This window comes from Felis catus, chromosome C1, assembly GCF_018350175.1.
Source record: "Felis catus isolate Fca126 chromosome C1, F.catus_Fca126_mat1.0, whole genome shotgun sequence".
Taxonomy (NCBI): domain Eukaryota; kingdom Metazoa; phylum Chordata; class Mammalia; order Carnivora; family Felidae; genus Felis; species Felis catus.
In genome coordinates, this window is record NC_058375.1 from 131,996,066 (window position 1) to 132,011,428 (window position 15,363).

The 15,363-nt window shown below is 33.6% G+C and overlaps 1 protein-coding gene across 1 annotated transcript in view; it reads right to left on the reverse strand.

Moving 5' to 3' along the window:
• The window catches only part of LRP1B (LDL receptor related protein 1B), a 1,940,511-nt gene that overhangs the window by 544,509 nt on the left and 1,380,639 nt on the right, over window positions 1-15,363 (reverse strand). The window contains exon 34 of the mRNA XM_023259298.2: window positions 13,904-14,053. Within this exon, the coding sequence (XP_023115066.2) occupies window positions 13,904-14,053 (150 nt within the window). The remainder of the gene's footprint in view (window positions 1-13,903; window positions 14,054-15,363) is intronic.

Here is a 15,363-nt window from a genome sequence, read left to right on the forward strand (position 1 = left end):
TTATGTCTCTACTAAAAAATATGCATTTTCAAATACACTTTTTTAATGCTATAAATATGAACAATGTAAATTTATTTTTCCTGAAAAATGATTTCAGAAAAATTAACTTTTAATAGTTTACAAAGGGGAGACAATCACTATTTAATGCTTTTAAGTATGGTAAAGCTGAGATGATTTAATTACACCATTTATGTTAACGAGACCATTCTCTGATCACTAATTATAATCTAGTTACAAAAATAGTACTATGATGTACTTTGCAATTGTAGTATTTATCCATTCTGTTAGGTAATTAGCATTAAGAAGAGCAACATATTGGAACACAGCAATTTAAGGTGACAAAAATTGCTGGAATAGTATCACATATAGTCCTTTGGAGATTTCTAGTAGTACTTTTAATGTAAATTTTGATGGGCTATTAGTTTTCATTAATGGTGGTTTGAGTACTTAGAGAAGACAACTATGTACTATACTTAGTGCTGGGCAAACTGCCTGGATATATTTCATATATTACCATTACTTTAATGAATAGTGTTATGGCAATTAGAAGACTGATGGCTTAGAAAATTTAGGTGGATATATTTGAAGTTCTTTACACTAAGTGACATTGCTCGGTGTACTCTAAAACGTATCTTTACCCCTTTTTGAAAAGTATGATTTGAAAGGAGAATTACTTTAAATATATAGCATAATTATAGTGCATTTAAAATAAAGTGGTTTCCATATGTCAAATTACAGATAGAGATGCAATATAAGTGTAACAAGTCACTGGATCTTTTTCTGAAAAGTAGATGTAAACACAGTTTTTAAGTAAACAGAATATCATTTGAATCTTTTTAAATGATATGTTGTTTGTTCAGCTTTCCATTACTGATATTTTTAAGTAGAATACGCTTACATAATTCAAGTATAAGCACAATAATTATGTAAACATCTAATACAAGTGCACTGATGATCATTCATATGTCTAAGAGCATTCACATTTTTTCAACCCTTGAGATAGCAACTGGGGTAATTTTTCTGATCTGTTTTAACGATCCTTAACTAAAAGCACCATTTTCAAATATTATATTCCATTTTTCATGAATTCTTTCTGAGTAATATTTTATAAATATATGATCTGGTGTCTAGAAATCATTCTCTCAAAAAATTCAGTCTTTTTTTTAAATAAGTTAATATTCTTTCTAACCCTGGATAAGTTTAAGTGACATAAAAACAATTCCAAAAAAATATAAATCATTAAAGCTTTAATTTTAAAACCTCTGAAATTAAAGCAACAAACTAAGAGTTATTCAAAGTTAAGTGTTCTAAGTAACTATTGTTTTCTTCATATGATTGATTTAATGTTTTTTTTTAAATTTCCATAAACATTAACCAGAACAGCTTGAAAGAATCACATTTACTAGAAATTTCTCTTCTTTCCTATTAAAATGCATAATTATTAATAGTAACATTTTATGTAATAAATTGGAAATAAAGAAAACACATGCAGCAGAGCTGATTTCGTCATCATTAAGAATTTCTTAAACATGAAAGCTAAAATCTTTCCTTTACAGAAGTTACTGTAAATTACTACTTCTAGCTCATACTATAAGCATAAGTTAACTATGTATTCTATTTTGGTAAATTGCTTTAGTGGTAGCAAATGTAATATCAAGTATTTTTTAATTAAGCAGAATAAAATTTCATGGAGTGGGAAAGTAAATTGCATGCCTACGGCATTAGAAAAATGTTTTGGGCTCGCCATCTAAAAGCAACAGGTATTCACAAATATGGTCAAATAGTCAATTTGCACTTCCTGTTCTTTCTGCCTTACATGTGCTTCCCCCAGATTCCTGAATGACTCACTCACTCGCTTCAGGTTTTTGTTCAACTGTCATTTCCTAGTAAAAATTGCCATGACCTCTCTACTTAAAATTGTAATTTTTCTGGCTCCTTCCTCTCAGCTCAATTCTGCACTCCTCATTCTTATGCCCCAGTTGAATTTTCTCCATTAGTACCTTTCACCACCTGACAAACTTTATTTCAGTAGTGTAGTTGCTTATATACTTGTTTTCTCCCACTGGGAATAGCAGCCCCTTAATGATGGATTCGTTACCTGCTGTAAGCTCTGTTGTATTCCTTGTACCTAAATTAGTGCCTGGCTCATAATAGTCACTTGATGAATTGTTGAATGAGTAATGAATCAAAGTTGGGACAAATAAATTACTGCCTGCATAATACACAATAGATAAGATCAACATAAGTATAAACATAAGATACACAAATCCAAACTCCTTTTTCATTGTTACATTTAAAAGAGAGAATATGCAAGGAATGTTTTTGATATAGAGGTTTCTTAACCTCAGCAGGATGGAATGTTGAGCCAAATAGTTCCTTGTTACAGGGGGCTACACTGTGTCTATAAGATGTGTACCAGTACCCCTGTTTTATACCCACTAGAGTGAGAGCAGCAACCTCTCTACCTAGCAGTTGTGTGTGCATTATGCTGCAGACATTCCCAAATGTTCCCTGGTGGACAAAATTGCCTTGGGTTGAGAATAACTGGCATAGTGAAAAGAGCTCTAACTTTGAAGTTAGAATTATGTTAGAAAACCCAGCTTTGACCGTGGACACTCCACATTGTTTCCAGCAATAACACTGCAGTCCTGATATATTCTTTGCATTGGTACCATGCCTATTAGCACTAGTATGTGTACATTTAGAGAGTAGATGCTCTGTAAATAATAGTTACTGAAATAAACAGTGCAGCAAAATGGACAAAAATATGATTTAAAAACATATCTAAATTTGTATTTTTAAGTGAAGAAATGCATACATATAATAAATATTGGAGCAATCTCTACAGACTTTTTGGTCCTAGCTATTATAATTAAAATATATATCTTGGGTAATAGTTCAAATCAATATATAGATGTACCCCATTTTAATAGCTGCACTGTATTTCACTGTACAGGTATTTCATGATTCATTTGGCTAGTCCTTTATAATAGATATACAGCTTTTCCCCCTCACTTTTGTATTCACTACAATTTCAAATTATATTCTTATTCACATCTCAGTGTACATAGATCTTAGTGTAACTACGTCTACAGGACAAATTCCTAGAAGAAACACAGACATTAAAGTCTAGGAATGATGGACTAGAAAGCTTGCTACACTATTTATTAACTAGGTAACCCTGAGTGATTAATTTAAGCTAGCTGAGACTCTGCTGAGACCTCTTGAATAAACAGGGCCAATGCTACCTGTCTCTAGAGATTCCTGTGAGAATTACATGAGGTAAGATTTGTAAATTAAAATCTAGAATGCTTTATTTATTTAGACTGTCAATTATTATTATTATTATTATTAAAGAGAATAATGCTGTTAGACCCAGCTGTGAGAGACTACCTTTAAGAGCCTAAAACATTCCAAACACTAAAGTTTTTGTTCCATTTTGGAAGTCTTTTATTTGTGTTTGTATTTGATTTTCTTCTTCCATTAAGCTGTTTAGTTTCTTTGAGAACAAACACAATCCAATATAACCCTTCTTTCTCACATTTCTATATGCATATGTATATATATATATATATATATATATATATATATATATATATATATATATATTATGTGCCAGAAATCATTGACTATATTTTACACCTTTATCTTATTACTCATTTTTCCCTTTCCAATTCAAATCATTATATTATAAAGTATTTTCTTTTAAAGTTTATTTCAATACATATTTAAATTCTATATTAGACTTATGGTTGCCATCATTCTGCATAAACATGCATGCTTTGAAAATATATTTTGATTGCTGTGGCAGATGTTTTTGCATGTAAATGGTCATTGTTTTATTTATTCATACATTCTATTAGTACTTACTGAAATGTACTCAGTGTAAAGCATCTTGCTGTGTATCATGAATGATGCATATATGAATAAAATGTCCCAAATTATGGAGAAGTGACAGATTCACACATTAGAAACAACTATATATATATATATATATATATATATATATATATATATTCTACTACATTAGGAAAATACAAAGGGGTTCAGAAGAGAGAAAAATTTCAAATCACACTGAGGTAAAAATTGAAGTGGGCCTTGATGGGCGGCATTTCGCCCATTAGGGTAGATGATAAATATGGAAATTCGTACAGGAGCAAGAAATAGAAAGACAAATAGAAATAATTAGGGCATTGGGGCGCCTGGGTGGCTCAGTTGGTTTAATATCTAACCCTCCATTTCGGCTCACATCATGATCTCGTGAGATCCAGCTGCTTTGTCTGGCCCTGGGCTGACAGCATGGAGCCTGCTTGGGATTCTCTCTCTGCCCCTGCCCAGATTGCACTCTCACTTTCTTTCTTTCTCTATCTCTCTCTCTCTCTCCTCAAAATAAATAAACAAGGTTTAAAAGAAAAGAAAGAAGTAAGGTGTAATCAAATATAGGCAAAGTTTTCCTGGATGTATTGCACCTGAATATCAGAAGCAGGAGTAGAGGTGCATCACACGAAACATCAAGTTATGACCAGGAAGGCTTTTCCTGGAGGTGGAAACAGCACTTAACTTGAGTCAGGATCTGAGCTGAGTCCCAGGGGAATGAATTTTCACAAATCCCATTGACCCTGAATTTCTTTTTCTATAAGGTGGGACTAATAATACTTTGGGTTTTAACAAATCTTATTGACTCTCTAAGGTGAAACTAATAATGCCCTGACAGACAACTTTTGGTGAATGAAAAGGAGTTTAAGCTGTGAGTGCTTTCCAGCCCCCGAAATGTTATAGTGAGGTAGGTGGCACCACAGCTGGTATGAACATAGGAGGTCTTGGTAGTTTGGAGACTGGAGATTCAGAGAGTGAAAAAAAGGTTAAGGGGCCATTGCAGTAGCCCAAACAAAAGTTGTTAAGTACCTAGCTAGACTGTGAAAGAAAAGCCAACAGACCAACAAACAAGCAACAAAACAAATAAAGGGGCATAGGTATCAGTAATAGAAGAAGACTGAACTCAAGGGACAGAGAAAGGGATAGAGGATTAAAAGAAAGAAGGAAAGGAAGAAAGGGAGGAAAATTTTTTCACAAGAAGCAAGGACTTGTTTAAACCTAAGGTTTAGCTTTTGTCACAGTCAGAGGGAGAGAAATATTTGGCAAGCTTTGATTTAAAAACAAAACAAACTAACAAAACCCTGCATTTGACAACATGTAAAGTGGACTTGCCTTGTACAAAACAGGAAATGACTCCTTAAGGTGGATTATTAAAGTCAAGAATTCTGAAGTCATCAGACTTGTCGCCTTATCATAAGAAGACAACATATAGGATCCTTCTAAACTAAATTGTATTTTGAATCTGTGAGTGCTTAGCCTTAAGATCATAACAAGACAAACGTACCACACTCGTAGCCTGTCACTTGCTATCATTAATACTATCTCATAGATGCCATGAGAACCTGCCATAATAATTTATTTCAGGAAGTAAAGCAGAAATAAAAGGGGCTTTTCATGATTTCTGCAAGCCAATTATTTATTGTACATATATATCTTTTCACATTTCTATCGTTATTTATGAGGTATATATTATATATCTGAGGAAATTCATAACACTTATGCAAACTAAGTGCTAGATAATCTATGCTTTATTTTTTTTAATGTTTATTAATTTATTTTGAGAGACAGAGAGAGAACACACACAGGGGAGGGATAGAGAGAGGATGGGACAGAGAGAATCCCAAGCAGGCTGAGAACGGTCAGCATAGAACCTGATGTGGGGCTCAATCTCACTATGAGATCATGACCTGAGCTGAAATCAGGAGTTGGCCACTTAAAAGATATGCTTTATTTTTAATAAATCCTAACATCAGTCATTACACCAAGTGATATTTTGCTGAAAAGAATATAGATGTGTTAAAAAAAAAACATCAAAAAACAGAGGAATCAGTAGGTAAAGACTAATTCTTTTTGCCATTAGCTTAGCATTTCCTTCAGTCAGCAGAGAGACAGGACATTGTAACTGTTCTTTTGTAGAATCTCTTGTGGGAACATTGGAAACATCTACATCCCCAACAATATTTACACTGTTTTCATTCTTAAGCAAATAAATATGACCTTCTCTGATACTCAGATGGTGCTGGAAGCATTTTAATCTGTCAACCTTGACTTTCCCAAGACAAACCATCCATGTACTGGGAATCTCCATAGAAGCTATTATGATGACCTCAAATCTGTGAAGTGAGCCTATGAAAAGTATAATCAAATGTTGTTAGGAGTTATATTTGTTAAAGCCTTTCAAGGGCTCCCTAAAGAGCAAACGATTCATTTATTTTGTTAACGCCTACTTAAAACAAATGTGTGTATAACCAAATCAACAGAAGTGAGAAGCCAACTTTTTACTCATTATAGGGCTGAGTTTGTTTTTGATAGGGGACTGAAAATGCACATGGAACATGCTTTTTTCTTCTCCTTTATTGATCCTAACAGTAGCCAAAATTCAATATCCTTCTAATATTTACATATTAAGCTTATTCTGGCAAAGTGCTACTTGAAACAGATCAATAGTATATTTAACTGTGATTGAGAACAGAAAAATTCAGCTGAGAGAGCTTAAGTATTCATAGAAAATGAATAAAGATTTTTTTTTTTTGCCTTTACCTGTGATTCAATCTTTCTTTTATTTTAAAGAGAAGTTACCAAGTTTTGCAAGTGATTCTAAGATTAGATGGGTATTGGAGACTGCTACTTAGATATTTATAAAAAGTATAAACCTATTCTAAGACAAGTAATCTAAGCAATTCTATGTTGTAAACATCCACTGAATTCTCAAGTAAAAGTCAAAATAGAATATTTTTGCTTCACATCCAGAATACATTAATATGAACTCTGATTAGCATAATTTCACAAGAAAATATTATTTTTATTCAAAATTTTTGTTGTCTCTCAAGTATTGCTTCCAATTAATTAACAGTTTATTTTAAACTATTTCTTGTGCCTTGGATCAACCCATGAGCAATAAAATCATACAAGTTTTTAAGATCTTGTAGCTCATATGGTCCCAGCTCATATTTTGCAGAATAGAAAATAAAGGACCACAGTTTAGTAATTGTCCCAGATCCATAGCTGGTTAGTGAATAGTAGATATCAAAAGCACACTTTTTAAATGGATAAATATAATAACTTTAATGATTTCTTACATTAAATTCTAGAAGTCGATGATTTAATCACACGGTAAAGACTACTTACCTATTTTGTATTTATGCATTGACGTTATAGAGGCCCAGGGCAGGCTGACCCACGATGGACCAGTTTGACATAAATATTATTTTGAATTAAAAGTAATCAAAACCCAGCAAATGCAGGAAAAGCTCTTTGCCTCCCACACAACTGCCTAAATTTACATTGGAAATGAGAGACTGTAATGGGACGAGATTACTACCTAAAAAATGTATCTGCAATAGTAGAGCAATCTGGTTTCCCTAAACATCTCCTATTCCCTTATTCCTAACAAGCTTCCTCCCCTTTGTATCCTCAGGCCCCTATCCCTCTCCCTAGTTCATATAAGCTTCATATCGCCTCATTGTCTTTGGAACTTCATGTCTGTGTGGACTCCTTGTGCATATGCCTATTAAGTTTGGTTTTCTCCTGTTACTCTGTCTCATTCAATTTGATTCGATGTCCAGCTAGAAGGACTATAGGGCAGAGGAAGATCTTTCAGACAGTATTCAAGGAGAACATGCAATGTTAACTTTGGTATTCTCATTTGTAAATACAGTTTCCAAAAGTCATATGGCATCATAAAACAAAACAAAAACTAGATGCACAATTGAATCTCAATGAGATGAACTGCACATACAGTGGAGTAACAAAGAACAATCAATAAATAGCTCTTAAGAGTGTGGGGTGGGGTTTTAAGTTCAAGGTTATACCTCTTGGAGTGCCCAGAACTCAAACTCTTGCCATATAAAAGCTTGACAAATAACTCCACATACATTTTAATGGACTATATCAAGATCAGCCTGTGATTAAATAAGATGCTGACCATTAAATCCACAAATGCCAAGGATTTTTTATGTAGACATACAGATTTCTTCTAGTTTGCCTAAGTTCCCTAACCCTCACTTCTATTTTAAATCTGTGGTCCATTTGGCCCATATCTTCCATGCCCCCCCCCCCAAAAAAAATACAAAATGCAGATTAGTCACCATCCTGCTATTTCCTGAATTCCATCTTAATTTTCTCCAAATACCAATAAACCTGTTTCTGCCAGTTCATTTGTTTAATGTGTGTCTTTTCTCTCAGTACCGCAAATTGATTTTTCTAACTTTCTCTTCAATGTGAACACAATATATAGACTCTGCTCTCAAACTGCGTATGCTGACAATGAAAAGGAATAGTATGTTAAATATAATCCATAAATAACTCACAAACCCTAATTTTAGTCAATAGTTTCAACCTCTTCCTTCTCCTCACAAAGGCACTTAAAATTGAATGGCAACTTGATTAATTTAAGTTTACCTCACTATCCCCTGCAGGCGTTAATGATCAGGAAAATGCCCAAAGTTATGAGGAAAACTGAATACAGATAAACAAAAAAGCTCTGCATCTAGGTAATCAATAGTTAAATATAGCAGAGCTGACTGAACACTATGTTATAGCACTAACCATCTAAAAATCATGTAAGAAAATGTTCTAGAGTATCATTATTTCATGAAACTGAAGTATATTTATGAAAGAAAATTTCCATAAAAAGAATGGCTAAATATTGAGAAAAATATCTAAGACAAATAAGTAGCAGATATAACTTTAGACCTGCCAGCTATTGTATTTGAAAGCAGTTATTATTGTTTTTGTTGACTCTGACAGTTTGTGAAAGACAATTGACAAGGTCATTATATATATATATATATATATATATATATATATATATATATATATATATATATATTAATGGGGAAGAATTTGATGTTCCAAGTTAATAGGCTAGTGAGCTTAACTCTAGTACCTGGTAAATTGTCTTGGCTAATTTGGAATGGTATAACAGAAACATCATAGGTTAAATGGCACAAAACACAGAAATATATTTCTTACAGTTATGGATGCTAGAAGCCCAAGATCAGCCATCACTTCCTTGTTATGTCCTCATATGGCTGAGGGAGAGATTAGCTCTCTGGTTTCTTCTTAGAAGAGCACCAATCTCATGGGAACTCCATCATCAAGACCTAATTACTTCCCAAAGTCCCTATTTCCTAATACCATCACATCAGAGCTTCATCGTATGAATTTGTGGGAACACAGGCATTTAGTTCACGGAAAAATGTGTTAAGAGTCCTCATCCAAACAGTCATTGTACAAATGACATTATGTCTTATTATACCTGACATGCTTTACTATTCACAATTATTCTGACTCTATTAAATAAGTATTGGATTTTATAAATCTGTTTATGAATGAGTTCTGTAAATGCAATGACATACAAATTACTTATCTTTTGCTATTGTAATACATACTCCCAAAACTCTAGTATCTTAAAACAATAAACATTTATGTCACAAAGTATTTGTGGATCAGGAATTTGGGAGCAGGTATATGGGTGGTTCTAGTTTAGGGTCTCTTCTTGAGGTTGCTGTAGTGCATTGGCTTGGGTGATAGTCATGTGAAAGCTTGACTGAGCTGAATGAAGTTTCCGCTTTCAAAATGAATGATTCACATGGCTGTTAGTGGAAGGTCTCAGTCCCTTGCTGTGTGGACTTTCCGATTGGGCTGTGTGGATGACTTCATGACATGTCATCTGGCTTTCCCCTGAGTTAGCCGTCCAAGGAAGGAAGGACAAGGAGGAAGGCTCATGCCTTTTATGACCTTCTCTCTGAAGTTACACACCATCACATTTGTCTTATTTTATTCATGAGAAATGAGTCACTAGGTCCAGGAAGGACTCAAGGGAAAGAAGTTAAGCTCTACTTCTTTTAAGAAGTATCAAAGTGTTTGTGAAACTTGGATAGAGCAATCTTGGTCTTGGGGTCTTGGACTTGGATCAATCATCAAACGATTACTTTATTTAATATAGGTATTACCAAATAACTTCTCTTTTACCTGATTTCAATATTTCAAAGCTCTCTTCAGTTTATTTTGTATATATTATTCCAAGTAAAACTGGAAACTCTAGTGACGATTTACAATCTTTGAGGTTTGAAAAAAATGATAAGAAATGTCTAAGATTTTTCATTCAGTTTCAGGAAAACCACATCTAAATTTAAGTATAGCACAAACTTTCAGCTAGTTATCATCCATTGCTTAGGTAGTATGTCGGAGGAGCCAGTATATGCTGGTATATAACTGGTAGCTTCATTGCACAATTATTTCCTTGTTTTCCAGATGTGTAATTTCAGTATTACTGTAGGCAAATATCTTCTTAAACATTTGTAGCTATAATCATCAGTAATCCCCTGGATAGTAAGTTGTAAAGCTCTTCTGTTTTATTTTTATATTGCCTTTTTATTATGACTATAATACTCAGCCTCAGCAGGAAACAGGTCATCACCCTTTCTTCCATCCCCAAAGAGAAAGAGAAGTTCTCAAAGAAGGGGGAATCTGAGCAGCAGGGCAAATTCAGGGCCAAACTAGGAAACTTTGTAAAATAGAAGTTCCTAGACTGCTTTTCCAAGTTATTGTCCTGTAAGTTTTAAACCTCCAACTAAAGATGTATTTTGATATATCCATCGAATATATTATTGACCCTAGAGGCACTGATATTTTTAGTTATATTTTTCTCTTTATGGTTTAATGAAATTATGGTGTCAGGGCGGGGTATACATACATGGCCATTCACTTTTATAAGAATTTTAATTTATGCAAGGTTGGATTCCCAGTTTCACAGTGCTGACACAACACAGACATTATGATTTCCCCAAAACTTTCTCTCTTCTATTTTATCAAGGAACAAAACTTTATTTTCTTTTGCCACAAGGGAATGCTGCTCCATTTTTGAGACTTTGTTCATAGCACCGAGTTCTGTAAGATTAGTATTCATTTGCTAACAGCAGGGTGGGTACCAATCATGTTAACAGAAACTTTTATAAAGCTTTCCATTTTTCTATGAGGCAATGTGTGTGTGTGTGTGTGTGTGTGTGTGTGTGTGTGTGTGAATAAATCAACAGCGTTCTTTGAAATGTTATAACATTTTAACATTTTTCTCTAATTTATTATGTTTCTTGGCTATATTATTTGCTAATTAGGGTTGATTTCATAAGATATATTGGAATTCAATTTTTAAAAACATAATGTGGGTGGTGATTTGGGATTGCTGCAGAATTTAAACTCTGCTATTTTTACCCAGGTAATTTAAAATATGTACAAATATACATAAAACAAAATTTTCTTATTAATTTGGCAAAGCTGAGTAATATAAAGTAACCTCATTTCCATATTGCTTTATAAGAAAATCATAAACAAATTTCTCCTTTAAAATAACCTACTTGTTAGGTACAATCCTTGTGTGTGTGTGTGTGTGTGTGTGTGTGTGTGTGTGTGTGTGAGTGTGTATGCAACTTCTGAACACACACAACGAAAAGAATGGCAACATCGTGTTATACAAACAGTACAGGAAATGTCCAAATGCTAAAAAGAAAATTGGGAAATTATTAAAAATAACATATTTTTTTACAAGTTTAAATTCCTCCCCTGGTCAAAAACTCTTATAAAAGAAACACTGGGGTGCCTGGGTGGCTCAGTTGGTTAAGCATCCGACTTTGGCTCAGGTCATGATCTCGATGTTCGTAGGTTTGAGCCCTACATAGGGCTCTGTGCTGACAGCTCAGAGCCTGGAACCTGTTTTGGATTCTGTGTCTCCCTCTCTCTCTGCCCCTTCCCTGCTCATGCTCTCTCTTTCTTTCTTAAAAATAAATAAACATTAATAAATAAATAAATGAAAAGAAACACTAATTCTAAGAAACAATAAAAAAATTGTGACAATGATAGCTGGAAGACAATTTAGGAATAAAACTTAAGCAAAAGAAAACTACTAAACGTCTGATTCCACACTATGTCAGATATCTGCAAATGTCCAAGGAGGTAAAATTAAGAAGTGTTTTAAAGATCGAATTAAGTGATGCCAGATTCCACCTTTGAAGTTTGTATCAAATTCCACTTTTTCGAAAGTGTATTCACATACATTTCCATGTGATTCTCACTACTTTATGATAAAAGCAGTTATATTTATTACCTGCATTTCTCAGCGACCGAAACTGAATCATTCTTTGTGATTAATGATTGGTTGAAACAATCCTCTTTTCTCTCTCTCCCTCACAGAAATATACATTTTGTTTTGTTTGAGAATAGTGTCCATGTTTATATTTGTACTTCAGAGACGAGTACACTGCCTGTACTTAAAAGATTCCAAATACATGTTGAACTGAACTGAATTTAAGATGTTTTCTCTTGGGGTGCCTGGGTGGCTCAGTTGGTTAAGTGTCCGACATAAGCTCAGGTCATGATCTTGTGGTTTGTGAGTTCGAGCCCCGCATGGGGCTCTATGGCTGACAGCTCAGAGCCTGAGGCCTGCTTCAGATTCTGTGTCTCTCCTTCTCTCTACCCCTCCCATGCTCATGCTCTGTTTCTCTGTCTCTCAATAATAAATAAACATTAAAAAAAATTAAAATGTTTTTTCTTACTTCCCACTCTCCTCCTGTTTTAAATAAAACTTTGCAAATCTAAACCTCATTTACATTCATTAAGATATTTTAAATGTAACTGAAGTCAAGGTGATAAAACACTTTTTTAAATAAGGAATAAATTTTCATATCTTTCTCGATTAACAACTATGTACTTTTAAACTTTATATACTTATCAACAGTCGTTAGTGAAAATAAAACCAAAAATAATTAACATTTCTTCTGGGGAAAGGATAAAAGAGGTGAAGATTATGGAATATTGATTTAAAAGACCTAATTTATCACCTATATAAATAACCTTTTAGATATATGTTCGAATTGGCTTTCATACACACACATGTATATGAATGTACATATACACACACTGTTTGTATATATGCTATCCTGAATATATCATGTTTACAATTCCAAATATGAAATCAGTTTTCTAATTTCCTGTAACCAAACCCAAGTACTAAGATTCTATGTGGAATATATAATCTTCATACTGCTGACCCACCCTGAACTCCAGTTTAGAGCCAGCCATTCATTCTAACCAAAAAGCACTTTTTTTTTTAAATGGAATCTACTCTTACACCTTTTTAAAAATTTGAACTGTTATTTAATTAAAATTCACATTTCAAAAATCAGCTTCCAATATCAACATAGAAGGTGATTATTTATTCTATGAAAAGCCATACCTCCCTGTTAGCTTCCTAATTGTCTCTCTGGTTAGCATCTTTTTTTCCCCAAAGGCTGAAGCAAAAAGAATGGAAATGAGGCTCAAATCTATAAGATCTCTACTCATCCCTAAAAATTGGAAAGAATTATTTGTGGGAGAATAATTTCAATCTTTGGTCAATGGGCTCTGTGGCCTTGTTTTTTGAATTATCTGTGTGGATCAAGCTATCCTTTACAGGCAGAGATAAGCCAAATTTGACTTTATTGTGACAAATATACAAGGCCATTATACTTTAGAACACTGCATGAGAATAAAGAAAATAATCGTAAAAAAATACAAGTCACAGCCCAGAATTAATAATGGTAAAGTTTGTACTGGTAACAGCACAAAGTCCCAATCTGGATAATCTTACAAGTCTGTTTGCAAGGTTAAAAAAAGAAAAACAAAACAAAACAAAAAATTCTCTCAGAGATGTGTAATTTGAATGTGCTTCTGGTGTTAATGGAGCAGTAACTTTTCTAAGCTTTTAACAGGTCATAATTAATCAACCCCCAGTCAATACGAAGCATCCTAGCTATAGAACCATTGCACTTACCCATGATGGTTAGGGCTGTAGCTTTTGTTAATTCTTCTTTCATTGACTCTATTACTTCTAAATTACCACCATCCAGGTTGCATCTATTTATGGTTCCATTTCCCGAACTGATCCAATAAAGCTTGTTTTCCACATAGTCTATCGATAGACCTGTAATTAAATTATACAACTTAAACATAACAGTAGCCACTTAAATAGTAATGTTCACCTAGCACTAGATTTGAGGGGGAAAAATAAGTTGCAAGCTTAGATTTTTGTCTTTAAATATAAGTTCTGCCTAATAGGGAAATATACTGTTTTTACTATCTGTGAAACCATATATTTTTATAGGCACTTAGTAGTTATCTCTGTTGATTATCACAACAATCCTGTGACACTGAAAGCAATGACTGTCTCATTTCATGAATAAGAAAAATAATACATGGAATAGTCAAGAAATCTATAGGAGTCCATAGTTAGTAAGTGTACATTACAGAAATTTTAAGAAAGTTTCTGTTTCCAAATTGAGTGCTTGCTCTCTTCATCATACCACTTTGCCTCAGAAAATTTTAACACATAATACTCTTTCGAGAAACTAGCATCATTGATGAAATTATTAATTTTCCCTCTACTTTCAGTGAAATATACTTTAGTCAGTTATAGATTCAAATTGTTGGTCTCAACTCTTTTGAAGTGAAACAAAAGTAGAAGAAATTTCAAAAATTGATAATGTCACTGAAACACGGAATTGAATTGGGCTAATTTAGATGCTGTCATGGGGAGATAGACCATTTGGTAAAGACACCAAGCCAATGGTTTAAGGCCATTATTCCCGCATCACAGTGAATCACTGTAGGTTAGCTTTATTGTATTTTATGGGCAATTCATGTTATAGTAGTATTCGAGGTTTTCAAAGGTCTCAGGATGTGTATATTTTGATTGCCAAGGATTTTCAGTATACATCTACATAATTACTTGCATGCTTATCAGTAGGCTCAGGGTCCATGTCGTAACAATAAGACCATGGCTCCATGTCGGTCCTCTAAGACCCTCAACTACTTATGGAAATGCACATGGGGGTATACACTCAAGCATACAATGCAATAAATTATTTCTGGAATCTTCTTCAGAGAAGAAAGGGAACAAACCACACACACACACACACACACACACACACCTTCCCTACTTAAAGAAAAAAAAAAAAAAAGGAAAGGAAACACCTGGAGAGAATCACATGAGTTCTAGTGCATTGACTCCCAACTACAAATAGTCCCAATCCGGAGAACAGAAATGATTTTTCAGACCAATTTTAATCAAATAGAAATAATATTACAAATCTATACAATAGATCAGCTATTTATTGACTTATTGGTATGTTTTACTAAATACAAGTATGGAAGGTTCAGAATAAACCTAACAAATAAAATTAGACATTTCAGGATAAAGTTTTCAGATTTTTTCTCCCTTTGAGGACTACTGTG